Source organism: Drosophila obscura, unplaced genomic scaffold (genome assembly GCF_018151105.1).
Source record: "Drosophila obscura isolate BZ-5 IFL unplaced genomic scaffold, ASM1815110v1 contig_4, whole genome shotgun sequence".
NCBI lineage: Eukaryota > Metazoa > Arthropoda > Insecta > Diptera > Drosophilidae > Drosophila > Drosophila obscura.
The window spans coordinates 8,530,164-8,557,996 of NW_024542828.1; the positions used below are offsets into that span (position 1 = coordinate 8,530,164).

Consider the following 27,833-nt stretch of genomic DNA (forward strand, 5'->3'; position numbering starts at 1 on the left):
AATGCACATTAATGGGCGGACAATAGCAGAGTTATATGCCTGCGAATTGTGCAGCAATTTGTGTTAACTTAAAACAGTCTCAGCTGCAGTCATGCTCCAAGCGCACCAATTGATTTTTGACAATTACATATAGGAACTATATACATATATGTTTCAGTGTGCGAGGAAGGAAGGTGAAATTCAATTTGAGAAACCTAAATAATGCACATACACACACAACGTGACTTCCACTTTTGGGGTAATCTTTTGCAGAGTTAACCTTTGGTTGGGACATCAGAACCTGAAAGGATGGACGGCAGAAAATTACCAGCAGCTTAAATGATTAGACAAAAACTTAATTGCATTTGCCATTAGAACAATATATAACAATTAGATCAACTTCAAGCCTTTAGCACAGTTGCAAAAGTTTGGTTTCCCCTTCCAAAGTTGCAACATATTATAATTAGATTTTAATGGAGGCCCAGCCCCATAGATAAAGCTCAACAAAATACAAGCACTATTCGTTAATGTTAACAAGCAAACATTACACCCAAAAGAAGTGACTGGATGAACATGTAATAATTGTAAAAAAAAGATAATACACTTAAAATCATAAATTCGTGTAAACACAAACGGCTAAAGTAGTACCTACTACTAGTATATGGTATATGCCCCCTTATCTCTTCAAAGAGCAGAAATTACGCGCAGATAGCGGGACAGTAGCAGCCGCAATAAAAGTAAAAAAAAAAAAAAACACAATGCAAATATGGCGCCAAAGAAAATAAAGGCCACAAAGTGCTACAAAATTTAATTATTTTTGTGCGGCAAACAAAAAATGAAGGAAAAATCAGTAAAAGCGAGACGGAACACCAGTGTTTAGCATATGCAAAATAATGACCGAAAATCCGGCACCAGCTCTTGACCCTTTTTTGGCTGGACTTAATTTGTCTGCGAGCCACAAATTTTCTGGCTTTATGACTTGGCGCCAAATACTAGCTTAAATTTAACCAATTGGCAGTGCTCCCTGCCCTGTTCTTTATCTGTTTCTTTATTAAATTAAAACACTTTTATTGCTGGATAATTTCTTTTTATTGTGATTTTATTGATCAATAAAGTTCAGCCGAATTTACGCTGCGTTTTTAATTATTTGTCCGCTGATATTTATGGATATTCTGTTTATGGGTAATATTTTTGAAACAGCTAAAAATTGTGCATAAAAATATTAAACTCTTAAATACAAAACTGAAGGGTTAAGAGCAAGAACCCACCCACATGGTTGTTTAGTTACTTTTTCTGATATTTCTTCTCTATGACTGCAGCTGCTGCTTGGATGTTGCAGCTGCTGTTGTTGTTGCTCAAACCTTGTGTGCAGTTTGCCTTGACTTTGGCACTGTTTGGCTCGCTTCTTGTGTGGCTGTATACATTTTTGTTCTGCTGGTTTTCGTTTTGTTTTGGGCACACTTGAGCCAATTTAACGCTTCCGTGTGTTTTTTTATTTGCCACGCCTCGCTGCTCGTTTCAGTTTGTGTTTGTGTTGTAATTCTACTTTCCGCTGACTGCAGAGAGAAGTGGCCGGAGAGTGGCGGAGAGTGATTTAATCTCAAACTAAATATAGCAGGCACTCGCTTGTGCTCAGTGATCAGTGAATTAATGCACTGCCAGCCTACCATTTACATTGTACACTAAAATTAATCCAATTAAGTAATCGCACGGATATTTCTCGGCTCGACAAGAACCATGCATGGCAATTGATTAGACGGCCCACAAATTAAGACCAATTAAATCAAATCCATGTTTGGCTGGCAAATCGAGAGTCAGAACACTCGAATCATGACCTTGAACTTGGCATGCAGCCATCAGAAGCCCGACTATCTTCTTGTTTCTCCTTTCGTTTTAGCATATCCACCCGGGGATTTTTATGCCTAATTGAACGGCTCAGATACAGACACACACACACACAGCTATCGACTGGGCCCTCGGAGAGATGTTTGGGTTGTGAACTAGTGAAATGGTAATGAAATGCTCGAATATGCATTATTCTCTCTCCTGTCTGGCTGGCCGGCCGGCCAATCCATTCACTCGCAATCAGCAATTGCTCAAGTGGAAATATTACATGCGTTCCTCTGGTCGATTATGTAGTGAATGGAGGTTTGATCTGATGTTGGGCAAAGTTGATTAGAGTTGCTGCTAAGAACATAACGCAATCGTTTCAAGGAGTAAAATGTATTCAAGTCTCAGATATGCATTTTGAATATATAGGTTGGATTATATATATTTAGACTGCCGAGATCCATAAAGAGCAAAATCTAAAAGTTATAAAATTCGGATTAGAGAAAAAATCCATCCAGCAAAGAGTAATTTAATTACTCTCTTCGCTGCTTGCTGCAAGTTATGTCGCTTTGGGTATTCCCATGCGAGAGTTTATGGGTGGTCCTCCACTTCAGTTTATGCCCATTTAATTGGCTAATGTTGACTATACTTATCGAAAAGAGATTAGCCCACTAATCGAGTCCAAGGCGCTAGTCTTTAAAGGGAGCGCGCGCTGCGCATTTTCTGTAGTTCAGCAGAAATATGTCCGGATCTCACATCGGTGTCTACTTCGCTTTGGCATGGATTTGCCTGGGCACAATCGGACAGAGTGCTCCTGCGGACCCAGCGGAGGTTACCGACTTCTATCGGTTGTTCAACAATCCCGATGCGCATCTGTCCTTGGCCACTGCACCCACCACGGTAACTATGCACAGAGAAGTGGCATTTAATTGTCGAGTACTCAACCTTCTCGGTTGCCACAGCTCGATTACATCACGGAGCACGGCTATCCAGCGGAGCGGCACTATGTGACCACCGAAGATGGCTACATAGTCAGCGTCTTCCGCATTCCCTACTCGCACAACCTGCAGAACGAGGACCAGCAGCGTCCCATCGCCTTTATCCAGCACGGACTGTTCGGCAGCTCCGATGGCTGGCCCAGCCTGGGCCCCGACGATGCCCTTCCCTTCCTGCTCTCGGATGCCGGCTACGATGTCTGGATGGGAAATGCTCGGGGTAATCGCTACTCCAAGAATCACACTTCCCTCTCCACGAAGCATCCGAACTTCTGGCGGTTCAGCTGGCACGAAATTGGTTACTTCGACATCGCCGCTGCCATCGACTACACGCTCGCCACGGAGAACGGCAAGGGACAGAGGGGCATCCACTATGTGGGCCACTCGCAGGGCACAACGGTTTTATTCGCTTTGCTGTCTTCGCGGCCGGAGTATAATGCCAAGATCAAGACAGCTCACATGCTGGCCCCGGTGGCCTTTATGGATCACATGGATGATTTCATGGTGAACAGCTTGTCCCCCTATCTGGGATTCAACAATGCCTACTCGCGGCTCTTCTGCTCCCAGGAGTTCCTGCCCCACAATGACTTTGTTCTGGCGCTGATGTACAACGTTTGCCGTCCTGAATCTGTGGTCTCTGGTTTCTGCAGCAGCAGCAGCAGCAGCAGCAGCGATGATGATACATCCAAAGAAGGACGAACCAATACGGTAGGGCCATCAAATTTAATCCTCTAATTAAGTTATGATTTTCTAATATGCTTACTTCTTAACTGTATAGACCGCTTCATCTTTGCTGGCTGGTGCCTTTCCCGCTGGCGTCTCAACCGACCAGATTCTGCACTACATGCAGGAACACCAGTCCGGACACTTTCGCCAGTTCGACTTCGGCACAAAGAGGAATCAGAAATTTTACGGCACGAATACACCCGCTGATTATGCCACCGAGCAGATCACGTGTGAAATGCACATGTGGTACTCGGACAACGATGAGATGGCCGCCGTGGAGGATGTTCTCCGCCTGAGCGTGACAATTCCCAACGCAGAGATGCATCATATGGAGGATCCGCTGTGGGATCATGGGGACTTTGCCATGAACTGGCAAGTGCGCCAGTACATCAATGATCCAATTATCGCCATCATGAGTGCACACGAAGCAGAAAACCCACAGTGATAATGGATTAAATATTTTATTAAATATTTTAGTTAGTTTTAGCTATTAATATAAATCAGAATAAATGCAATCTTATCATGAACTGAACGGATATGCCTCTTAGACACCCACAAGTAGATCCACTTCTAAGGTGAACAAGGTCTTGCTTCCACATAAATATTTCATTCATTGGATCATAACCGACTTAACCGGCTTTTCTAATCAAATAGTAATTTTTGCATTAGAAAGTACATGCCGTAAAGTTTATAGGTAGTTGCCTTTGCATCCCCCCTAAAAATCTATAAATTGCTCACTAATCTATAATAACAACAACAACTTTCGATGGGGGGTATTTTCTGTGGATTATCACACGACTCTTCAAGTGGCTTTAATTGCCGATAAGTACGCGAAGGTGACGCAAGTAATTCTTCGAAAAATGTACACAATTTTCGGAATACATCAATTAGGATTTTAGATTTATGGCATAGGCATATATGGTTTTATTTTGTCAGTTTACATAGTACCCAATAATACTCTGAGGGTTTTACCCACTCATAATAATCAACTGGGATTTTCAATGCATGGAAAAGCATGGAATTTATTTTGATTTTAAATACATATATGTTTAATTTCTCTAATCCGAATTGTGTAGCTTTTAAGTAGATTTTGCTCCTTATGGGTGCATAATCTCGAGAGTCCAAATATATATATACATATATGTAATCAACATCTTGATAGCTAAAGCTACTTGAGATCGAACCACTTTGGGACTGCTACAAAAGCTGAAAGCCTTACGTTGGCCAGCACTCAGTATTCAACGAACCATCGCCCAACCATGATGAACCCGATCTGCAGGCAGTTACTGATCCTGATTTGCTTGTCCGTGGGCAGCTATGCCGCAGCACTAGATGAGCCGGTGGGGGCAGTCGATTTCTACCAGCTATACGATAACCCAGAGGCACACATCGGCCTCAAGGATCGATTGACGACTGTAAGTGGATGCTAGAGATTAAAAATTACTCCTGAGATAAATTATTAACTGGTGGATCCACCCGTAGGCCGATCGTATTGCCGCTCACGGTTATCCAGCCGAACATCACAATGTCGTCACCGATGACGGCTATATCCTGGGGATCTTTCGCATACCCTACTCCCACAAGCTTCAGAACCAGAACGAGAAGCGTCCCATTGTCCTGCTGCAGCACGGCTTGACTAGCTGCTCGGATGCCTGGATCCTGTGTGGACCTAATGATGGCCTACCCTATCTGCTGGCCGATGCTGGCTACGACGTTTGGATGGGCAATGGCCGCGGCACCACCTACTCCAAGAACCACACGAAGCTCTCCACAAAGCATCCCTACTTCTGGCAGTTCACATGGCACGAGATTGGAATCTACGATATTGCGGCCATGATCGATTATGCGCTGTCCACCGATAATGGCAGGGGACAGGAGGCCATCCACTATGTGGGTCACTCCCAGGGAACGACGGTGTTCTTTGCCCTGATGTCCTCCCGGCCGGAGTACAATGGGAAAATCAAGACAGCTCACATGTTTGCCCCGGTGGCGATCATGACGCATCTGACAAACAAATTGGTGCGGGCTCTGGGTCCCTATTTGGGCCATCAGAATATATATGCAAAGCTGTTTGGTTCCCAGGAGTTCCTGCCCCACAACGACTTCCTCATGGCTCTGCTTTTCAACCTGTGTGAGCCTGACTTCCTGCTGCGTCCGCTGTGCGTAAATGCCATAGAGTCGATCTACACCGCTGGTCGTGTCAATATGGTAAGTAACATGAAATCCAAAAATTCGTTTTACTTTGATTTGAAAGCTTCCCAATCTACCCGTAGACCGCCATGCCAGATGGTTTGGCTACTCATCCGGCGGGCTGTTCGACCGATCAAATGCTTCACTACCTCCAGGAGCAGCAGTCTGGCTATTTCCGTCAATTCGATTATGGCCCCAAGAAGAATTTAAAGATCTATGGTTCGGAGGAGCCACCGCAGTACCCCGTGGAGCTGATCACCTCAGATGTTCACTTGTGGTATTCCGACAACGATGCTTTGGTCGCCGTGGAAGATGTCGAGGCACTGAGCGAGCGTCTGCCCAATAAGTTTATGCACCGCATGCTGGATCCGATGTGGGATCACGGCGACTTTGCCTTAAACAACGAAGTTCGTGTGTATATTAACGAGCCCGTGATTTCCATAATGCAGCAATACGAGAAGGAGAAGGAGAACAGTGCTACTTGATTGAGTTATTGTGTTATCTGTAAGATTTTACTTTAAGTTATTTGATAAGCTCGCCAATCTTAAGCAAATGTTTGTACAGCAATTGAACCTCTCATCGAAAATTAATCTAAACAGGCAAAATAGACGACAGCAACCTGTCGAGAAATGGAAAAAAGAAATGTTAAGATAATACATTTTCTAGCCAATTTAATAGACGCAATATTGAAGAGTCCTCTGATTTATAAAGTGTTTCGCTCTCTTATCAATTGTGTATGGCTAGTGGCTAGCCACTTTGGCTTAAATTTTGCTGATTTCCATGTTGCTGTATCCCATCTGCATTTCTGCCTCAAGGAGCCTTGCCAAATATTTATTAAAAATCACCGAATTATCTGACACCATTCGGAGCTCCAAAACTATCAGAATCACAAGCAATAAATAAATATAATTATATTTATATTTATAGAAATAAAGAAATTAAATAACATTAAATGGTAGCTATGAGAAATAACTTTTCTACAACTAACACCGCACACGAGCCGGAACTCGTTTCATCTGGTGATCCTCACCGATCTTGAGCACGGCCATCATGCCCTGAACTGCGTGGGCCTCGATGTGGCAGTGATACAGCCAGAAGCCGGGATTGTTGGAAATGAAGCGTACAATGATGTAGCCCAATCCGGGTATCTGCACCGAGTCCTTGACCACCGCATGGTAGTGATCTGGCAGGCGCGGTAGACGTCCCTGCCGATCGAGATTCTGTATCTGTGAAGGGAAACGGTTTGGAATTAATCGAAATGGGAGGATTCATTGTGTGGATATACTCACATTGCGAAGCTCATCAATATTGCCGACCACACCTTGGCCAACCAGGCGGAAGGAGTTGCCATGGATGTGGTAGGGATGCGTGCTGGTCATGTAGTTGGCCACCACCATCTCGATGGGGCGGTAGGCAGGCATACGGATTACGTTCAGGCACTCGCAGACATCCTGCTGGCAGTTGCGCCCCTGAGCGGCGAGGGAACTCCGATTGCAGAAGTATCCACCCTCCTGGAGGAGATGCCGACCCTGCAGCAGGGATATGCCCGGAGGAATGTACGAGATCTCATCGATCTGGAAGAGCAGCTCGCCATTGGGTGCCCGGCGGAGACTGAAACTGGAGTAGTAGGTGAGGAACCTGGTGTTGCGTGGCCAGGGAACAGGCTGCAGCGAACGCAGCGCCACAGTGCCCACATTGTTGTCCTTCTCGGCCGTGGCCAGACGCAGAAAGGCCTCCGGGCCGGCGGCAATCGTGGCCACAATGCGATAATCGTTGACCAGCACGCGGCCCTCATCCAGAGCTCTGCTCTGCTCGGAGCTATTTGTGGGCTTAAGCAGATTATCCACACCATCCAGGGCTCTGCTCTGTGGGGCAATTGTGGGCAAAATGTTGCCCCGTGGCTGCTCAGTGCGTGTGGCGCCCCGATAGCTGAGCACTGCGCCCTGATAGAGTTTGCGACCCTCGCACTGCTCGTAGCCACGGACACGGATCCAGTAGTTCGTGGCCAACTGATTGGCCTCCAGCACAAAGTCGAATCTCTCCGCAGAGGTGAGGAAGAATCCATCAGCCAGCACGGGCTCAATGTCGTTGCCATCTGTGCTGATGATCAGCAGCTTGTGCTCCTCGATGGAGAACTCCACGGGACAGTTGGAGATCCCATTGAGCAGGACTCGCATGCGATAGCGATAGCCAGGCGTAACCCTGAGACGCTCGTAGCGGTGTCGGTTGTCGTTATCCGGCAGCTGATTCAGATGATTTCTGCCCTTGCCATTGATGAGAATATTTCGCACCGTCTGAAGCTCGCGGTCGTAGAAGATGTCCTGCACCATCAGCGCATGCTCGACCAGATCGTAGTCGTAGAGATGCGCGTGCTGATTGGCCTGACGCGACTGTCGTACGATCAGGTGACCAGCCACACCGAATCCCCGCTGCCAGCCCATGTGGCTGTGGTACCACAGCGATCCACCCCGATCGGCCTTGAACTCGTAGCGATAGACCTCGCCCGGCTGCAGCGGGTACTGAGTGACAAATGCCGCTCCATCCATCTCCGGTGTGCCCACCATATTCAGGCCATGCCAGTGCATGGTGGTGGCCTCGCCCAGATAGTTGAGCACATCCACCACCACAGAATCGTTCTCGCACAGCTCGATCGACGGACCCGGTATCATTCGATTGACGGCCATTACGGGCGAGGCCACACCATCGCCATAGATGCAGTGCTCCGCGGCACACGCCCGCTCATCGAACTGGCAGCGCTGGCACTCGGGTCCCAGTCTCTGGTAGTTGTGCACCACCAGCTGGTAGTAGCAGCTCTGCGACTGGCCCTGCTGGCAGACACGTCGGCACGGATGACGGTCAAAGTCACTGAAGCTGCCAATGTCCATCTGTGTGTAGTCGTTCTTCAAATTGAGGCCCGCCGGTGTGCCTTTGGTGGTCTTGTTGCGCGCCCACGGCCAATCGAACTTGGCCTCATCTGTGCTGAACAGAGGATCTGCGATATCCTCTGGGAGAGCCGCCTCCTCCTCTGTCAAGGCCTGGGCCAAGCCCAGAACCAAGAAAATAATAATCCAGTGGCTGGGAAAACTTTTACTTTCGCGTACGCACATCTTGAGCTTTGGCAAGCAACTGTCCAAAGCGTTGAATGCAACGTGCGAAGAAAGTTTGCTTTGGGGGCGCCCCCAAGACCTTTGGGCATGCGCTGCACGTAGCTGCCATTAAAGCTGAGCAGAATTTGATAAGTCCAAGTCCCAGGCCCCCTCCCATTGCAATGAATTGAAATGAAAGACCCCAACCAACATGCCAAATGGATAACAGACGATGGTAAAAACTTTGCTAGATCTGAAGATTATTTTTATAGAGGCCGCCACGCGCAGATTACAGCATAGAATGGATCATCGACCGGGCATGGCATTGCTGTCTGTCTGTCTGTCTGTTTGAACATGTTCAGCTCCCAAAGATAAACGGCAGGCAGGTTGGTGCTCTAAAATTTGTGCAATTTTCTGTGTCGCTGATCTACAAAAATGTTTATGGCGATCGTATAATTATTGCAGGCAGAGTATAGCACTGACTTTTCCCTGTGCTTCCCAGCGATTCCAATGAAACTCTTCTGCAGGCTGCAGCATATTGTGTCAACATTGATATTGATGTTGATATTTGTTGGCTTATTAGCAATAACTTCGCATGACGTAATAACTTTAAGAATTTCGTAATAATCACACTATTTGTATAGAATCTATATGTAGATATACAGTGATGGAAAAAATAATAGAAACGGCATGCGCATTCAAATTTGAAACCAAATATTTCATTTTTGGAGCAAATTTTTTGAATAAAAACAACTGTGCTTAGTGTCAGGATAATGGGTGTTTACTTTGGATTCTCTTTGGGGCTCCTTTCGTAAAAATTATAAGCTAGGTACACTAATTTGTAGGAAGATCACGTTTTTGTCTTGGAAAAAATAATAGAAACGCATTCCAATTTTGTTCTTATATTGTAATAAAACGGTTAAAATCGAATTATATAGGTAATATATTATCGCCAAAAGACAAAAGAAGATATGAAATACCTATTCCTAAGGATACCGTTTTTGTTGTTGTTATTATTCGGTTCAGAATGGGTCGTGGAGTATATTGTAGGGATATTAAAAAAAACATATCCTAAATCTAAAAACTGAGGGCCACACAAGGTCAGATGGTCACACATATCTAAAATGGATTTAAAAAGAGTGTTTACTTCGATTTACTACAAAAAATAGCGAACCACACGCGTATGAAAGCCCGGAACATGGGTTCATTTCGACAGGCGCATTGTTCGAAAATCCAAAAAAAATCCCTTTCTCTCGTTGATAGATCTGAAAAATGATCTTAAAGCACGGGTTAGTAGTCGTACTATAAGGAATAGGCTGATTGATGTCAATTTAAAAGGTCATATAGCTCAAAAAATATAACACTACTTTCCAAAAAAGTTTAGAAACCGAGTAAATTTCGCGAAGGTGCATTTATGTCGTCCAAGTTACAAAAATGTGTTAAAGTCATATGAAACTAAGGTAAATGGGCTTATATTTGTTGGGGCACTTCATATAAGGCATTTTAATACTACTTCTCACGACCCAGGTATTCTGTTAAAGCGGGTATGCATGGTGGTGGGCACATAATGTTGTGGGGATGCTTTATCCATTCGGTTATTGGTCCAATACTTTGGATATAGAAAAAAATGTGTGCCTCCGACTATGTAAATATACTCGCCAGTATAATTCTGAGTAGGAAATACCATTAAAGTGGTAGTTCGATCAGGATAATGACCCGAATCACTCCTAAATGCTGACCAAAAAATGGTTCCTGGACAAAGAAGTTTCCCTAATGGATTGGCCTGATGAAATATCAGACTTTAATCGTATAGATTACCTTTAGGAGATCTTAATGAAAAGGACTGGTGGCTATAAGACCAAAAATAGGAACGATTTTTGTCAAAATGTTAAGTCCGAATGGTTCTCCATGGATCCATCCATTTATGACGAACTGGTGGAGTCCATAGGCTCTCAGATGGGTCGAAGTCACTGAAAATCGCGGTATTACATCCAAATATATAAGCTAAAAATTAACCGGTTAGTAGGTTAACTTTTTTGAAGATAAAAAACAATTTTTCATAGCTTTAGTTCGGCCGTTTCTATTATTTTTTCCAGGCCCTAAAAATGAAAAAATTTATTTTTGCTACACTAATTTTTTTTAAATTATTATTTTGTTATGTTTTGATACATAACTGTATAGACTATTAGTCAAAATTATTAAACTTAAAAAATAAAAATTTTGACTGAAGAAAATTTTGAAAAATGCGAAAAAAAATTGTCGTTTCTATTATTTTTTCCATCACTGTACAAACATGGATCACTGCATTATCTCTCGCTAGGCAGAAACGTGCAGGTGTGTGCTTAAATTTAATCTGCAGGCTTTCTGCTGGCCTCTAAAATGAAGAAAAAAAGGGAATATTATAAAGAAACAAACCCAAGTTTAAATTAAATATTCGATTTTTAAATACAACCATTGGGAAATTAAATAGAATTCACTTTGATTTAAATATAATTGCCTTTGGGAGCGCTTAAATCTAAATAAATCTTTAAATAATAAGAAGCTTTTATTCCATTAAGACGATAAGTAGAATATTTATTTAAATAGCTTTAGAATATTTGTTAAAAATGCATTATGTCTCCCTTTTTTCCACTGCCGCAGCCGATGAACTGGATGCAGGAGCCACGGCGGTGCTCATCAGGCTAATCACGCCGCAAGCTATGGATGGACCCACAGAGTTCTCCTCGTTTTGATAGGCCAAGGCATTCGGCATGGCCTGAAGCGCCGAGGAGAAGACCTCCGCATTGAGAGCCGTATTCAGATCGATCGCCTTGCTGTGTATAACAATGGCCCTACCCACAATGCCGTTGAAACCAAACAATTGGATGTAGATGCTCTGGAAGACCGCGGATATGCTGCCATCGTCTTTAGCGTCCACATTGCCCAGCTGAAAGTATGTATTTTATGGCGTAAAGTGTCTCCAGATTTGCTTCTTTGCTTCAGGAACTTACAAAGTTATTGGGAAACTGTCCGCCCGTGGACTTGCAGCCATCACTCATATCACCAAAAGTGTGGATATGCAGAGCATGCTTGCCCGGCGGCAGCCCAGTCACATTGATGGTCACCTTGATGTCCGAGTTGTAGGGCAGCTGCTGGAAGGTGATCATGCCAGCCACGCCGGCTGCCTCGCCATCGCCCATAAGCTTCGCACCCGCCTGCCATTGCGGCACCAACTAAATAATAAATAAATAAATAAATGATGGGTTAATAGTGTGCCGAAGGTTCTGTGCCAATTGCTTACATAGGTGTATCCCAAGTAAGCCGGTTGTGGTGGTAGCAGTGGCCCCAAAAGACCAGCAGCACCTCCTGGTATGCCAACAGGACCGCCCAGTGGCACCGTCAGACGTTCGTATCGCTTCACTTTGGTGCCGGAGACGACTTTGATGCCATCATCGAACCGCGTCACATTCACCGGAGACCGGAGACGGTCCAACAGATTTTGTGCACTGCCAGGCACAAAAATGCCGCTGTATGTGCCAATTATCAGCATCAGATGCATCAGTTTAACGCTGAGCATTTTGATCTAATTTGAAAATTTGTATTCGGAATTTCTGGGACTCTCACTCGACCGCTCTGGGCTAGGGCTTCGTTTGAACTGATCCAAGCCGCTGTTGCCGGCTCATCCATGATGACTTCGACATGGTTTTCATGCTGATTGAACACGTTAATTGTCGGCGCTGTAGAGTGGATCTATGGTGGTGGGTGGGTGGTTGGCCAGTGGCAGTATTAGTGCGCGTATCGTTGGTACCCATAGATGATGACTAGATTGGACGCTAATGTCAATTGAGTGTCGCGTGTGTTTGATGCTTGGTTACCTGCCCAGGGGCGTAGTTCTTTACCAGGGGGAATTGAGGGCAAGATCAAGTACTATGTGGACAGCAGAAGCCTCTTGCGTACATCAATTGTCATTGAAAGTTTCACATTCATGGCTAACAGGTTACGTCCCCTGACTGACCCTCTGGCGACTCTGGAGGAGCGATGGGTCCCACTTCGATAAGAGCCCGTCAACAAAACGTAAACTAGATCATCGACAGGCTATTGAAAGTGAAATCCTAACCCAAATCTTACAAAATAGATAGGTTATAGTTGCTGTAGGAGCTATGTGATACCCTCTATACATACTCGTTGAGTTATATTATATGATGAGCAGCAGGGCCGCGTAACAAGCGCTCGAGTTGGACTTCCCAGGGTCATGACATATCTGAAAATCTTTCTCACACAGCGACGCTTGTAAAGCCTTAGACTCCAAATGGAATCTTTTATCGAAATAATAATTATAGTTATGAAATTAAACGAATTTAATTGCCATTGAAATTATAAAAGTGTTCAACATTCTTCCACGTGGCTTTGATTATTTTGAACGTGGTATAAAACAGCCCCGTGGAACCATCTACTGCGAATATGAAGGGCTGAGGCTAAGGGAACGTAAGACTTATATTCTTAGAGCTGCAAACGTAAGAACATTATCCAGCGACAAACTTTAGTATGAGCACAGCAATGATATTTCCGTATACTGCTGTTTTCTTAGAGCTATTCCATAGCGAGTTTAAAAGGACAAATAATTGTTTTTGCACATACGCGAATTTACGAATTTAAAAATATATCTCCAACTGCTTACAGAAATAAAATATACCCAAATTCTGTCTGATTACCGGGTACAAAACTGAAGCCGACACGCGACATTTGCTGGCATTTGATGACATAGATAGTTTATTTTATAAATTTCAGCCATTTATAAACACATTCATTTAAATTAGCAATAAATAAAACTGGGTTATCCGCACAGACGGCGAAATTAGTTAAAACAGGCGGAGAGCAGGGTAGATACGTATCGATGATCTCTTATAATATCAGTTCATGGAATTGGTTTATACAGATGTAAAGCTTATCGGTAGCCACCGCGTTGTTGATAGCCACCGCCGCCTCCTCCACGACCACGCCCACCGCCGCCGCGACCACCTCCTCCGCGTCCGCCCTGGGGATTCCAGCCAGAGCCCTGCACGCGTCCACTGCCGCCAGTCCATTGCTGATCTCGGTCTCTATCGCGGCTGTTATCGCGATCGCGATGCTGCTGTTGATGTGGCTGCTGCTGTTGCCAATTATTGTCGCCACCAGCTGCTCCTCCTCGACCACCACCGCGCCCACCGCCACGGCCACCGCCTCGAAAGTTTCCACCTCCACGGCCCCCGCCACCGCCTCCACCTTGGGGCCCGCCTGCCCGCTGCTGCTGCCAAGAGGGCATCTCTGGGGGAGGCGGCGCATGCTCATTGGCTCGCCCACCGCGATCCGGGACACTGCCAATCATGTGCTTTTGGATCTTCGAGGCAGTATTCTTGCGAACATTTGCGGAACTTGTCTTTTCGATGATGGCCAAGTCGGCGCGGGCGGCCAAGAGAGCCACAATGTTGGTTTCGTTGCCACCCAGCTTGAACTGCTCCAGTTCCTTGAGCTTGAGCTGGAAGAGTTGCATTATCTCGTTCTCGCGATTCCTCATGCTCTCCGACCACTGGAAACTCTGAATGGTCGCCTCCAGGCGCGTGAGCATCATTTGGCGACGAAGATTGTACTCGCTATCCAGATCAATGTGCAGCGCCTCCAGCATTCGCCACTGGACATCGCTGAGCGGCTTCTTCTGGTTGAGCAGGGGCTCGCTGATAACCCCGCGATTGGTCTGACCCATGCGCTGCTCCAGTCGGGGTGTAATCTTGTCGAACATGGCCTTGGTGGTGATGTTCTTGGGCAACTCGCCCAGCTGCAGATCCTTCACCAGCTGCAATACCGTCGCCTCGACATTGGACTCAGTCTTGGACTTTTTGCAAGGCGGTCCCACGGGCTGCGCCTTCAGCGAAATCTTAGTGAACATCAGCTCCGAGGTCAAATAGTCCAGCAACTGCAGCAGTGCGTCGCGGCTCTCAAAGCGCTCCGAAATGGGCCCCATCACCAGCTGGCTGTAGGGACAGCTCAGCTCTGTGAGCAGCAGCGACAGCTCGATGGCAAACTCGTCGTGGTCCTTCTTGCTGGAGGTCACATGCTCGTCCGTCTTGCGCAGCACATGCAATTCGTGGGCCAGCCAGAAAATTACCGCACGCAAGTCCTCGTCGTCGATGCCGTTGTCCAGCGCTTTGGTCAGCGCCTCCTGCTGCAGGCAGTTGCCATCGTAAGCCAGTGCCTGGAGGGAGTCCACCACATCCAGTTCAAGCTCCATTTTTAACAGAAACTCCGAGTTTAAAGCAAAAAATTGCTAAATTTACCGGCTAGAGAGGAGAGACAGGCGATAGACCGATCGACCAAGCAGTGTGACCGCCGACTTGTCGACAAAATATACCCTCTGTTCGTCAAATATATACCGAAATATACCTTGTCATTATCGGCCAAACGGCCAAAGCACAAAACGAAAGTGTGTACCGGAATGTGACATCATTGTTGCTGGTCAACCAATTTTAATTTAATATTAAATTTCTGTTATCCAAGCTTCTTTGAAACCTATGGTATTAGCACTTTTTCTCGTAAATACCGAATAATGGGCTAATCATTCTATCGATAGTAAAATCGAAAAGTGCTGGAAATTGGCTTTTAATTTGTAGGCGCCAAGTGAATAATTTAAAAATTGAAATAGCAACGAAACTAATCAAATTAGTTTGACTTTTACATAACTTCATTTATTTTATTGTAGTTTACCAATTTCAATATATATAATATATATTTTTATATATATGTATACATAATTTATATTTATAGGTATAGTATTTATATATATATGTATGTAATTTTGTTTTTGTTTTGTAAAGCAGGAAGTTTTAGGATTCGCTTGAGTCGCACCTTTGGTGCCACATAAATCTTAAATTTTGTTTGTAATATTTTCCGTTTTCTTTTTGTTTTGTTTTGTTTTTTTTTCTATACATACAACATTGATGTACTTAAAAATGAACACACACATTTAGCTATAATATAATATTGTATACATAATAATATTCAGTTAATTCATGTCTTCCAAAGGAGCTATGTACTACTAAACTTAATAGAAACAAGTAAAGAAAGCAAAGAGAGAAGGAAACGGAACACGCAGACGGAAATAAGAAAAGCTGACTACACGATATACAAATACAATACAATACATCTCTTGTACTATTTATAATGCAATAAAACACAAATATTTCCCCCCCTCAAGACAAATGGCACAATGATAAATTTCGCAAAGTATCCCCCCAAATCCAATCCAATCTAATCCGTTCGGGATTTAGGTGAAGCTATACTGATTATCGACGGCGCGTCCGCTGCCCTCGTTCCCACTGCCGCTGGCGCCGCTACCGCTGGCATTGCCACCCTGTCCCGCCTGTTGCTGCTGCTGCTGCTGATGGTGTGCAGCGGAGCCCTGCAGTGAGGCGTTGGATGCCCGCAGATGCGGCTGATCGAGAAAGCTACCCTGCCCAGCTGGCGGCGAACTGTGCACCGTGAGCGTTGTGGGGTCCAATGGAAAGTAGGCTTGCTCCGGAAAATAGACGTGTGTTGGCTGCTCCAATGGCAGTTCAATTTCGTTTGTCTTTAGGCGAACACTTAGATTCATGGTAATCACTTCGTTGCACTGTGGGAACATAACGCAAGGCAGAAACTTCATTAGTGGTCTGTTGGTACTGAGGGTAGGATTTGATGTTGGTTTCGGTGTTGGGGTTGGGGTTGAGAGGCGGTGGTGGTGTTGGTGGGAGACATTTAGCATGCGACAAACATATCAAAGTCATTCAAACTAAACACAGAAATACTAACTAAAAACTATACATTAAAGATCCAGGGATTCCAAGCAGGAATCCCCTAAAGAATGTCACAAATTAAATGGACAAAATTATACAAAAAAGAGTAGATTTTTTTCTAAATTTTTGCTTTCCTGGGTTACCTATGGAAAATCCCTCAATGTTTAAGAACTATTCCCTTAACAGTGTTTAATTCTGATATTATGATCAATTAATCCTCACAATTTGTGTGAATAATTTCGAAATCTTTTCTCATACATTTATTTTATTTTGTTCATCCTACATTCAAAACCTTTTCGAATCGCAATTGACTGAAAACATAACTACAATAAAATGCTTAAGAAATTGTAACAATTATGGCAATAATTTAAATCAGACTTTGCAGACAAATATTGGAGCACAGACTCCCTCTAATCAGACCTCAGACTCAAGAGTTCCTTTACGCTTAAATCGAAAATATTTCTGAAATACGTCTCAGATAAATTTTTAAATTTTAAATAAATTTTTGTTATGGTTTCCAATTGCCAATTTGTAAGATTTCTAAAAAAAATCCATAAAAAGAGTGATTCCCTTTATCCTAGAATATCATTTTTATGGCATTTTTTTTTAAATATTAGGAAAGTGTTAAACTTTTCGAACTACTTCTATATGCCTACATAGAACATAATGTCGTGGTTCAACGTATTTCCCTAGTACCCCCGCAGGGGTCAGAGCTCAAGCCACATCCCTCCCATCTTTTGCAATGAAAATGATAAGAAATCGAACAGAAATCAAAGTAAAATAAAATAAAACCATCACTGACACTGAATTGACTCCAAAATTTTGGCTATCTCACATGTCTCGGCGACGGATGGCCCCCGCCAGCTGCTCCTCCTCCTGCTGTGCCATGACCATGCCCGTTTCCATTTCCATTGGTTGGCCCACCGCCTGCCGCTGATGGATCATGATGCTGCTGGCCGTGCGCCTCGTGCGCTCCTCCTCCTCCTCCACCTCCGCCGCCTGCCGCCATCGAAGCTGAGTGATCATTCAGTCTGCTGGTATTGTGCACCCAATCAGTGAGGACCACGTCAGAGGTGCCGCCCGATTCAAGGGGAATGGGATTATGGCGAAAGTGTTCGAGCATCTCCTGTATCGAAGGGAACCACAAATGCTGCACCCGACACTGGCCCTTCTCCGAGATGGTCAGCCGCAGGTGCTTGGCCCTGCCCTGGAAATTGAAGGTCAGCACGAATTCGCCGCGCCGCGTCTCGCTCTGCCGCACCAGAAAGTAGCCATGTCCGGCAGCCTCCGACTGTAGAACCATGCGTGCCGCCTCCGACCTGGTCAACGTGCCATGGAACCAGGGAAAGAGGCTCATCTCTGCCGTTAGATCGGCCACATTCACGTCCGCATCGTTCTCGGTCAGCTCGACGCCATCGAAATTGCTGGAGGCCGATAGACGCTGCTCGCCGCGATGCGGTCGCATGGGTATTTCCGGCGGTCCCGACGGCGGTGTCGTGCCCAGCTCATTGATGGCATTTATGTCGCTCGCGGATGTGGCTCCATGGCCAATGGCAGCAGAGGCCAATGCGCTGTCCGCCGACAGCGAAGAGGACAGAACGACTCCTCCGCCGCCGGCCACTAGATTGCCATTGGAGCCACCGAGGCCGCCCTGCTGCTGGTACTGGGGATTCTGTATGCCACCCAAGGCACTGCTGCCCGAAGGATTTGTCGGCGATGTCTGCATGGCCGCCGCTATAACGTCCGATTCGATGAGGGGCTGCTGTGTGGGCGGTGTACGCATGCAGTAGCGAATGGTGGCCAGCCAGCTGCGCATCTCCTCGGCGCTCTCCGCCTCGATCACATACTCCATGTTGTTGTCCGCCTTCAGAACGAACGTGTTGAGGCGGTCGGGCATCTCCAAGGCTGTGGTCTCGCGTGCCTCCGAGATTAGGAAACAGAAGACACCGCTGCGTGGCTTGGCAGACTTTGGCGGCGTGTAAAACTCCAGCATGTAGCCGCCGACGGCCTTGACCAAGGCCAGGCGGCACTTCTCCCACTTTTGGGAGCCTGTCGGCTGGTCGAGGCTCTCGGGGGTCAGGTTATTCACGTAGCCCTCCTTGCGGCACTCGACCACGATCTTGGCCAGCTTGGTCTTGCTCTGCTTGCCGCTGCCGTCCACGTCGTCCGAGTTCTTGTGAAAGAAGGCCTGCAGGAGGGGGAACTTAAGTTAAAATCCAAATGGATAACAATCTACGAGACGGGCACCGCCTTTGGGCGGCCCTGCTCACCTTGCCCTTGCGCAGTCCCTTGAAGGAGAGCCGCCGCAGCAGCGACTTGGACAGCAGGCGCGGCACCTCGTGCTCGTGCTCATCAAAGTCCAACGAACCGGCTCCAATCTTCAGAGTGCTGCGGCGCCTGAAGAACTCTGTGTCATAGTGGATCGCAAAGGACTCTACGAATTTCTGTGAAAAGCTGCGATGCTGTATGTTGCGCGCCTCCTCGGGCGGCAGGTTGCCGTTGATGTACGTGATGCAGGCCTTGGCAAAGTCCGAGGCCGCCACGCGGGCATGCCGCTCGCAGAATTCCTCCCAGCTGGTGCCACCATAGGCGTACGAGGTCACGCTCAAGGCGGCGCCAGTGCCAATCGGCCCGGGTATCAGATCACTGCCCCCCGCCGCCCCCAGGCTGTGTTGGCTACTGGCGCTGGTGGGGCCGATATAGCCGCCAGCGCTAAAGGCGCTGGCATTCGACGCACCAGCACTGTTGCCACCCATATGGCCACCCAGCGACTGCTGCCTCTGTCTCTGCCGGTTGTGATTCAGTTTGCTGCACGGATTACCCAGCTGAAGTGCGTTCAAGAAGAAGGGGGCTGCCACAAGCTACAAAGAAGGACACAAAGATGTTTTACGCATTAGCATGAAAAGTCCTCCCACGCACTGGCCAGGTGTCACTGTCGGAAATTACGCAGACATAAAGGCGGACCCCGCGCATTCACACTGATAAAGCACCACACGCATGCACCTACATAGTATATGTATTATGTATATAGTATAGTGTACATATATATATGCTTATTCCCGTTGGTAACGCGCATTAAATGCTTCTCCGGAATTAAAAACAAAAAACGACAACAATATCGCCACACACACACCGCACACACCTACACAAACGCGCGAGAAGAAAAAATTTCCCACAGGAATTTCCACGCCTACGACAAGCGTTATGCTTCTGCCAAATATCTCGCGTGGGCTCGCCTTCGTTTCATTCAAATACACGCAGCAAAACACACATACCAATTACACTATTTATTTTATTTAAATTGTATTAATAAATTAATAATAATCAATAACAATTTACGTCGTAAATACGGTTTTCGATTTTTTCTGTATTTTCTGCCAACAAATAAATACCATTAAATACGATTTCAGTTTCGAGAAATACCACTTAAATACCATACATTTGAAACATTAATTTCAAGTGTTTTATCTATTTAAATAAATACAAAATATAGTTCGGATTATTAGAAAACATATTTTTTATTTTATCTAGTGTGGGATTTCCCGGGCATAGCAGCCAGGGCAGAAAAACCAGGGCAATCCGGCGATCCAACGAGACTTAACCCATTTATACCCCACCGCGGTATTTTTTGTCGCTCTCGCGACTCATTTTTGTGTTGCAGGTATGAGCCCAAAAATACCAATGAAATATACCGATGAAAAACTATAGTCGATAACGATAAGTCGGTGTGACCGCACTCTGAGTAGCGGCAGTCCTTCTAAAACTGTATCTGAATTCAAATATTGCGGCAGTTTGTTTCGTTTGTCTTATCATAAAAAAAAAAGAAAATAGAATAATCGTTTATAGTTGAAGTTACTAATTTTTAACGTAAAAATTTCTGTAGAAATAAGCGTAGTGCACAAATAAGGTTAGCTGGTTTTTGGTTTTGTTTAAATCTCACATTTTATTGTTTCTATACGTTTCGAAATTGCATTTACTTAAAATTAGTATGTAACTATCGCTTCCATATGCATACAATTACAATTAATCGTTATTATTGTTGTTTTTTTTTGTTTTGTTTTTGTTTTTTAGCTGCTCTAATTACAAACAATTAAAATTCGTGAAACTTAATTTGTGAAACACACACCGCAGGTGCAAATCTTTTACGCTAAATTTCTGATTTTCTCTTGCTATTCTTTTCCTTTTATTGTTTAAAACGAACACATGCATTTTGGCAAAAATTCTTTAGATGGTTTTGTGAGGGGACGGAAATGTGGGTGATTTTGAGATAACATAAAACGGGGGTATAAAATGTGTGTGTGTGTGTGTTGTGTGTGAGTGTGTGTGAAGGCGAACTTACTAACTATTATTTGTTGCATGGTGGTTTGTTTATCTCCAGAATTTATCATTTATCATATATATGTATGTATTTTGTTTGTTTGTTTTGTTAACTTAAGTATTTACAGAACGGCCATACTGATTCTGAATTTCTCCCCGCAGGAGAGAACTCCCTTAAGAACACGAATCTCCAACAGTTTCCTTGCTAGTCTCTCGCTATCTCTTGCTATAGTATGCAGTGGGTAATGATAGATTATGTGTGTGTATGTTAGCCCTATGAACTGTGGGCTGGACTCTATTTGCTACTCGTATTTATCTGCATGGGCTGGGTGAGACATTAAAGCCAATTGAAATGAATGCGGGATGCTATAAGAGTTTTTACTGCCCATACTTAAATGCTAGAAACTAAAATTACTCGATTTTGTTAGCGTTTTATTTCACTATGAAAAACGAGTATCACCTAACTTAAAACGAAACTTAGTTGAGTAGAATTAAAAAATACATACATACTCAATACGTTATTTAAGAGACAAATTTGTTTAGTAATAGATCTTCTTATGGGTGTGTGTTTTGTGTGTGTGTGTGTGAGTGTTTTGTGTGTGTGTGTTTGATGTTACTTTTGTTGTTGTGGTTGTTGTTCTTGTTGCTTGTTATATGTAGATAATAGAGTACACACACTCAGACTTCCAGTTGTTTTGATGGTGGGTGCGTAATAAACGGCTCGCTCCACATGCGCCGCAGATCGCCCTAACAACAACAAAAAAAAAACGGAAGCATTACAGCATTCAGTATTCGTAGTGCATATAATATTTGTTACCTTTAGATAGGCCATCAGCAGTAGTGGCAATAACGTAAAGGGCACCAAATACAGCAGCGCCGGCTGTGCAGCTTTAAACACCTCCGAGCTGACCGTGGCCGTTAGCAGACCCAAAAAATAGCTGCAAAAAAAAAATGCAACAATAAATAAGTATATATATAGAAAGCGCTAAAGCAACTGCAGGACTTACCCCAGTAAGGAACAATGAAAATATGTTAGCCTAGAGCCCACGCCCCTTGGCGTTGATAGTGTGGGATCCGATGTGACGCCCTGTGACTTTTTGTACGCATCATAGCGCAGCACAAAGCAGAGTAGCAGGCCCGGCATCACCACATCGCCCAGGCCGAGCATCGAAAAGTGGCCCGTATTGTGTATGCTGGGGAAAACCAGTTTGCCCGGCAAATTCAGTTTCGGTGTGTCCCGCACAAGGCCGCCCAAATTCAATTTGCGCGCCACTATACCCACGGGATTCTCGGCGGGTCGCGTGGCCACCTTCACCATCACGTTCGTGCTGAATATGTACGAGGAGAGGAATACCCAGAAGACGTCGTAGATGAGCAGGCCGGTCAACAGCAGCGTCGACACCTTCAAACTGGGCAAACGCACGAACGCTATAAAGGCCACACACAGACCCATGCCCATTGCTGGTAAGAAATCAAACACACACACACAATTATCGAATGCTTTTGTCTATGGGTAAGATGGATCAGCTTACCATCCATCAGCAGCCAGTGGCCGGTTAGCACCCAAACGCACACAATCGACACGGACAGCATAAAGCTAAAGAGCTCTGCCCCCGTGAAGCGTCCACAAACGCCAAAGGAGAAACGTTTGCCGTCCGTGCAGGGTCGCATAATGTACTGGCACATGGGCAGCAGCAGAAAGGCCAGCGCCACAGTGGCAATGACTGCAAGGAGGAGAGCGCGACAGAAAGTTAGTTTAGTGTTTGATGGAACGATGCAGGGGTAGGGGGACCCATGGAGACTCCCATTGATACTCACTGGCTGTGCACACGGCAAAGAGCAGCTGCATCGAGTCGAAAAAGAAGAACATGATGAGCAGCGATATGGAGGCGCCCAGTGGCAGGCACAGAGCATGCATCGTGTCTAGTGTGGCGAATTTATCCGCTGTAAAGAAGCACAAAGAGCCTTTAGCCATTAGCGAGGTTATGGTGGCAATATTACAGAATGGCGACACTCACTTGGCTCCTTTTCGACCTGCTCCCCGGTGAGGAGATTCGTCATGGACTCATTGCGCTTCTTTTGCTCCCGCTCGCGTGCCTCCTGTTCGATGTTGAGACTCCGGAAGCTGCCGTACACAATGAGCAGCATCGAGATGAGGCAGGTGGAGACGCGCGACGAGTCCATCACGCTCGACACTGTCCAGTGGAGTTCACGGTACTCGCCGTTGCCGCCGCCCGCTGCCGCTGCTGCTGCTGCTGCTGCCGCCGCCGCTGCCGCTGCACCGCCACCAATGCTGCCGGCACCCACAGTTTGCGCGCCCAGACTGCCGCCACTGCCGCCGGCGCTGCCGTGCGACATGCTACCCCCCTGGGATCGCTGATAAGCTCGGCGGCTGAGCCGAGCCGAGTGCTCTACCTGGTTCCGGCGGTTAGTAGCTCCTCCGGACAGTCACCGCCGATAGCTGTTCCTTATCAGAGGCGTCAGTAGATATCCGTTTCAGTGGGGTTATCTGGGGGTACCCCCTGAGAGCTTATCTTTATCGCTTGGCGTGGCGTGGCGTGGTGTGTCCTCTTTTCCCGCTTCCCGCTGCTGCTGCTTGAAATCTAAACACGAAATAAAAGTGAAATTTGTTTTGGTTTATTGATTCAGCGATAAGTTTTGTTTATATGGGGCCTTATCGCTCTGCCATGCCCCCCTCCCCGCATGTTGTGCGGCGCTATCTGTCGCTTGTCTTTGGACAGCTGCAGCTGCGGTTATGGTTTTTTCACAGCACAAACAGCCGCACAGTCCCACAGACCCATATACCTAAATGTACATGTATAATTTACTTGGTTATGACTAAGGTCAGGCACAGAAACTCTAAGGTTAACTTTCGCGCAGCCCTCAAATTAAAGTAGAACACTTTTGACGGCTATTTCCCGTTTAACAGTCGATAAACAAGTTTATTTTATTGCATTAGAGACTTCTTCTATTTGGAGAATCGGTTAATAAACGTTCCATAAACAAAACAACAACATTTGCTCCTCATATTTACAAACTTATGGATAGCACAGTTTTTTCTCAACTTGCAGGGCCTTAAGGAAGTAAGGAAGGGGAAAAGTTACTTAGAATTTGCTCAAAGGTTTTGTAGGGGGTGGGATGTGCATTAAGAAGTGCTTTACAGATAAATAAATAATAGTTGGGGTCTAGGTTATAAACAATATAAAATTTTGACCTATTTGTCGTTTCTTTATTTGTGCATTCTCCGCAAAAATATTCATTATTTTATGCTTTATTTCTCTAAATTTGTTTTCTTCAAATGCTATCAATAGTAAAATGTTTAACGATTTTATGTTCTATGATTTTCAGTGATTAAATTTGAACGAGACATGAGTTGTGGCTCTCATGGAAGTGGCTCCTCATATAATCCCTATAAGTAAGCAAACATTTATAATACTCGTTTCTATATATAGCACTTTTATTTCTCCATATTCCCACCCCAACCCCATTTACAACCAGTCTAGTAATGGTGCTTTCCCTGGGGTGGGGGAAGTGTTCCAGTAGGGGCAACCGCAACTGTTGAACCGGTGTGAAAAAATAACAATCCGTCCACATGGAACTTGCAACAACAACCACAACCATTAACAGCCCAGAAAGAAGGCCATTAAAACGTTGTTGGAATAAATTATAAGAGTGTTACCTAGTTTCTTTTATGCTTGTTGTTGTTTTCTATTGTTATTGCAACAAATTCTATACAATTGTTCACACACAGCCATGCACACACACGCACACACATATAATTGCTGTAGGTTGATGCACTTGTCCACTGTTAAGGCGCTGTTAATTATCTGTTGGCTTACATACAAATGTTCTTATACCCGCGCAGAGCGAAAACACAGAGTATATTGGTTCTTTATCAGCTTCAAAATATCAAATAATGAATAATTGTATAGTTTAACTGCCGAAGAAACGATCAGAAACCGCCAATGCTATTAAACCAAAAAATTAGCCAAGATTTTATATATATTAACTTTAGTAACTATCGACTTGCAGGGTATCAAATCGTCACATCATGCCATTCTTGTCCAATGTTAAGACGCTCTTTGCGCCCTGTTAACTGCTGCCACTTCATAGTTTACAGACCACTGTTAAAGCTGCTGTTACTTTTGCATGTTGCCAAGTGCCGTTGCTTGCACTAATTTATGTTGTCTCTCAACGTATGTATGATTGTGTGTTGTGTGTGTGTGTGTGTGAAATGCAAATGATTGAAATATACATTTGTATCTGTGTGATTGTATGCAAAAGAGCGATGTCCCCCTTTTGTCTCATTCTGTCTGTCTGTTTCTCTCTCTCTGGATGCAACAATTTAAATTTCCCACACATGCTGATTGCAGTTGCCAGGGGCGGACAGCGGGGGTGGACTGTTAACGAGCACTAATTAGAATTAAATCATGTGACAATATATAGCGGAGATGTGGGGGGCCTGCTGCAAAGCATTTTCACAGCTTAAAAGCGGTTACAAAACATTAACCATTAACCATTCACTCACACTCGCACACTCTAAAATATCATTGAGAAAATGCCGCTCACACACACACATAAACACTTTCTAATTCGAAACGCCCCATAGCCCGAGGAGAGGGAGGTGTGTAGGAGTGGTACGAGGAGGAAACAACAACCCACAAAAAAAGAAGTACTACAAAGCAATCGGTTGTTGTTGTAACGGCCCACAACGAATGTGAAAGTGAAATTGCAAAAGACATAGACGCAGTGGCGCCAAGTAGAAGGGGGGGAAGAGAGGTGAGTGGACCATGCCAAATAGTTGTAGCAAAAAAACAAGTGCGTAAACCTATGCAAAGCACTGTTAGAGGGGGGTCCAATGTAAGGCGGAGGGGATGGGTGGTTGGGGGCCAAGACTGGATTGCAGCGCTTGAGAAACTTTTAGCCTGCGCTTTAAGGTTTTTTTTTCCACCGTATCGTGTTTGGTTACACTCCACTTCATTCCACTTCCCCCTACTCCGCGCTCCACTGCGTAACTAAATTACAAGACACACACATATGCACTCACGAATAACAACAAAAATAAGGCGATTCAGCTTAGTGAGGGGGGAGTGGGGTACACTTTGTGTTTAATTACAGGAAAAAATTTAAGAAAGAAAAACCCATTGCAGTCGTCACACTCATCAGGGGGTGGGGGAGTTTCTCGGTCTCGTCTCCTTGCTTACTTTGCCTTTACATTAACATTCGTGTGTTTGAATGTATTTTTGTTTTTTCCTTTGCACCGATTTTCTTTCTGCGAGAAAAGAACACCAAAGAAGCCACTTCTACATTTTATCGGTGGGCCGTTGTGCTCGAAAGACACGTTCAATGCGCATTTTCACAGTCTTTTAAATATTAAATTCTATTTCAACTTAGACAGCCCATTTAACACTTGCACTTGCGTTTTTTCTTTTTATTTTTGTTGTGCTTGTTGCCATTTTACGTTCAGCTGATTTATCGGCTTTATCGATAAGATATACGGTCAGACCTTCCGAAATATACCTTTTCATAATCAAAATATACCGTAAATATACTGACCGGAGCGTTGATATTCCTCGATTTTGATATTCGGCTTAATATACCTAACTAGTTAGGACTAAAACGACTGAACATATCATTTTATCAGATAGGTGAATCAATTTTCTGATATATGGACTATTTTAATGACTCCCATTTATTGAATTTACTTATAAAATAAGGTTTAAGCGAATTGTACAAAATACAAAAGACGATAACGATAAAAAATTCCATATCAGTTTCAAGAAATACCATTTAAATACCATACCAAATCCGGCGATTAAACGAGACTTTATTAACACCACTCTATTTAAAAAGTAGACCACCCATTGTTACACCGCGGAAAATAATACTGTTTGTAAAGGCTCCTCGTAGCTCCATCCTCCTCGTTATTTAAAAAACAAAAATAACCACCGACCTGTTTCACCTGTAAAGTTTAAAATATTTTAAAGTTACATAAATTTCTTGGAAATATTAAATACCCCCCTGGTCGACAATGGGATAACGTTATATTTTATTGATTGAATTCGTATTCCATGATTTTGATATTCGGCTTAATGTTAACAGCTAGTTGGCCCTCTCAGCCCTAAACAAATGATTTTATCCGATAGATACATCAATTTTCTACAAGATTAGCTAGTTTTCAGAAGTCATTTTTATTGCATTATTTCCATAAAAAGGTTCAAACAAAAACGGCCAAAGAATAAAACGTAAATGTTGACTAACGTTGAAAAACCACCACGATTTGAGAGCGAAAAATGTCGGTATTTTTTGTGCGCTAAATGGGGTTTGGCGGTCAGTTTGAAAAATAGCTTCATATCTTTAAAAATAAATTGGAACTTGATTAAAAATATATAGTTATACTACTATACCGAAATATACCCTTCCTTTTTAATAATATACCGTAAATATACTGACGAACACGGTTTCATATTACTAGCTATCTAGGATCCTCAGCACAGAACACATAATTTATTTTCATTTACTAGTTAATTTTTTACAAGATTGGTTAATTTAAAGTACTCTCTTTTATTGGATTGTTTATAAAATATTGTTTAAATTAAACGAGACAACAAAAATGTTGTACATGGTAAATACACGGTAACTACATTTGTATGTAAAAACGTACATGTATGTACGGAATTAAATAAAAAAACGCAAAAGCGAGTCGGAAAGCGTTTTGAGTGCTCTCTTTCGACTGAGATCCTTTATTCTCTGTTTTCACCGACTACGACAAAAAAAATTAACTCAAAAGTAATTGTGACAATTTTTAATATCCTTAGAAAGTTCTATGATTTCGTCAAATATCGCATTTGAGTATCGATACAATATCGCTGTTGAGTATCGATACAATATCGACATTGCCATATCGATACCCATTCCATCCCTAG

The 27,833-nt window shown here is 44.4% G+C and overlaps 7 protein-coding genes across 11 annotated transcripts; 2 read left to right on the forward strand and 5 right to left on the reverse strand.

The window, feature by feature from the left end:
• Window positions 1–2,548: 2,548 nt before the first annotated feature.
• LOC111066159 (lipase 3) lies at window positions 2,549–4,498 on the forward strand. Its single transcript, XM_022354611.2, has 3 exons — window positions 2,549–2,709; window positions 2,772–3,512; window positions 3,583–4,498. The coding sequence occupies exons 1-3, from the start codon at window positions 2,551–2,553 to the stop codon at window positions 3,973–3,975; spliced, it is 1,293 nt and encodes a 430-aa protein (XP_022210303.2). The 5' UTR covers window positions 2,549–2,550; the 3' UTR covers window positions 3,976–4,498.
• A 246-nt stretch (window positions 4,499–4,744) lies between these two features.
• On the forward strand, window positions 4,745–6,554 carry LOC111065626 (lipase 3). The gene is made up of 3 exons (XM_022353884.2): window positions 4,745–4,945; window positions 5,013–5,738; window positions 5,804–6,554. Exons 1-3 carry the CDS (start codon window positions 4,790–4,792, stop codon window positions 6,203–6,205), a joined length of 1,284 nt encoding a protein of 427 aa, XP_022209576.2. The 5' UTR covers window positions 4,745–4,789; the 3' UTR covers window positions 6,206–6,554.
• A 125-nt stretch (window positions 6,555–6,679) lies between these two features.
• LOC111065617 (laccase) lies at window positions 6,680–8,827 on the reverse strand. Its single transcript, XM_041594987.1, has 2 exons — window positions 7,010–8,827; window positions 6,680–6,946 (listed from the first exon to the last, which is right to left on the reverse strand). Exons 1-2 carry the CDS (start codon window positions 8,825–8,827, stop codon window positions 6,704–6,706), a joined length of 2,061 nt encoding a protein of 686 aa, XP_041450921.1. The 3' UTR covers window positions 6,680–6,703.
• A 2,550-nt stretch (window positions 8,828–11,377) lies between these two features.
• On the reverse strand, window positions 11,378–12,923 carry LOC111066385 (superoxide dismutase [Cu-Zn], chloroplastic). Its single transcript, XM_022354944.2, has 3 exons — window positions 12,087–12,923; window positions 11,797–12,018; window positions 11,378–11,732 (listed from the first exon to the last, which is right to left on the reverse strand). The coding sequence occupies exons 1-3, from the start codon at window positions 12,360–12,362 to the stop codon at window positions 11,418–11,420; spliced, it is 813 nt and encodes a 270-aa protein (XP_022210636.2). The 5' UTR covers window positions 12,363–12,923; the 3' UTR covers window positions 11,378–11,417.
• A 604-nt stretch (window positions 12,924–13,527) lies between these two features.
• LOC111065649 (protein FAM98B) lies at window positions 13,528–15,138 on the reverse strand. The gene has a single exon (XM_022353940.2). The coding sequence runs from the start codon at window positions 15,048–15,050 to the stop codon at window positions 13,731–13,733; it is 1,320 nt and encodes a 439-aa protein (XP_022209632.2). The 5' UTR covers window positions 15,051–15,138; the 3' UTR covers window positions 13,528–13,730.
• A 474-nt stretch (window positions 15,139–15,612) lies between these two features.
• On the reverse strand, window positions 15,613–19,679 carry LOC111066462 (SH2B adapter protein 1). 4 transcript variants are annotated; one of them, XM_022355148.2, is made up of 4 exons: window positions 19,598–19,679; window positions 18,861–19,451; window positions 17,426–18,793; window positions 15,613–16,427 (listed from the first exon to the last, which is right to left on the reverse strand). In XM_022355148.2, the coding sequence occupies exons 2-4, from the start codon at window positions 19,344–19,346 to the stop codon at window positions 16,083–16,085; spliced, it is 2,199 nt and encodes a 732-aa protein (XP_022210840.2). In that variant the 5' UTR covers window positions 19,347–19,451; window positions 19,598–19,679; the 3' UTR covers window positions 15,613–16,082. The 4 variants fall into 4 exon arrangements, with proteins under 4 accessions (XP_022210840.2, XP_041450856.1, XP_022210802.2 ...); XM_041594922.1 differs by lacking the exon at window positions 19,598–19,679 and having other exon boundaries at window positions 18,861–19,537; XM_022355110.2 differs by lacking the exon at window positions 19,598–19,679 and having other exon boundaries at window positions 17,426–18,778; window positions 18,861–19,536.
• An 824-nt stretch (window positions 19,680–20,503) lies between these two features.
• Window positions 20,504–26,382, reverse strand: LOC111065146 (signal peptide peptidase-like 3). 2 transcript variants are annotated; one of them, XM_022353152.2, is made up of 7 exons: window positions 26,112–26,382; window positions 22,926–23,510; window positions 22,726–22,872; window positions 22,440–22,631; window positions 21,915–22,368; window positions 21,725–21,845; window positions 20,504–21,654 (listed from the first exon to the last, which is right to left on the reverse strand). In XM_022353152.2, exons 2-7 carry the CDS (start codon window positions 23,263–23,265, stop codon window positions 21,586–21,588), a joined length of 1,323 nt encoding a protein of 440 aa, XP_022208844.1. In that variant the 5' UTR covers window positions 23,266–23,510; window positions 26,112–26,382; the 3' UTR covers window positions 20,504–21,585. The 2 variants fall into 2 exon arrangements, with proteins under 2 accessions (XP_022208844.1, XP_022208852.1); XM_022353160.2 differs by having other exon boundaries at window positions 22,726–22,851; window positions 26,112–26,381.
• Between the last annotated feature and the right edge of the window lie 1,451 nt (window positions 26,383–27,833).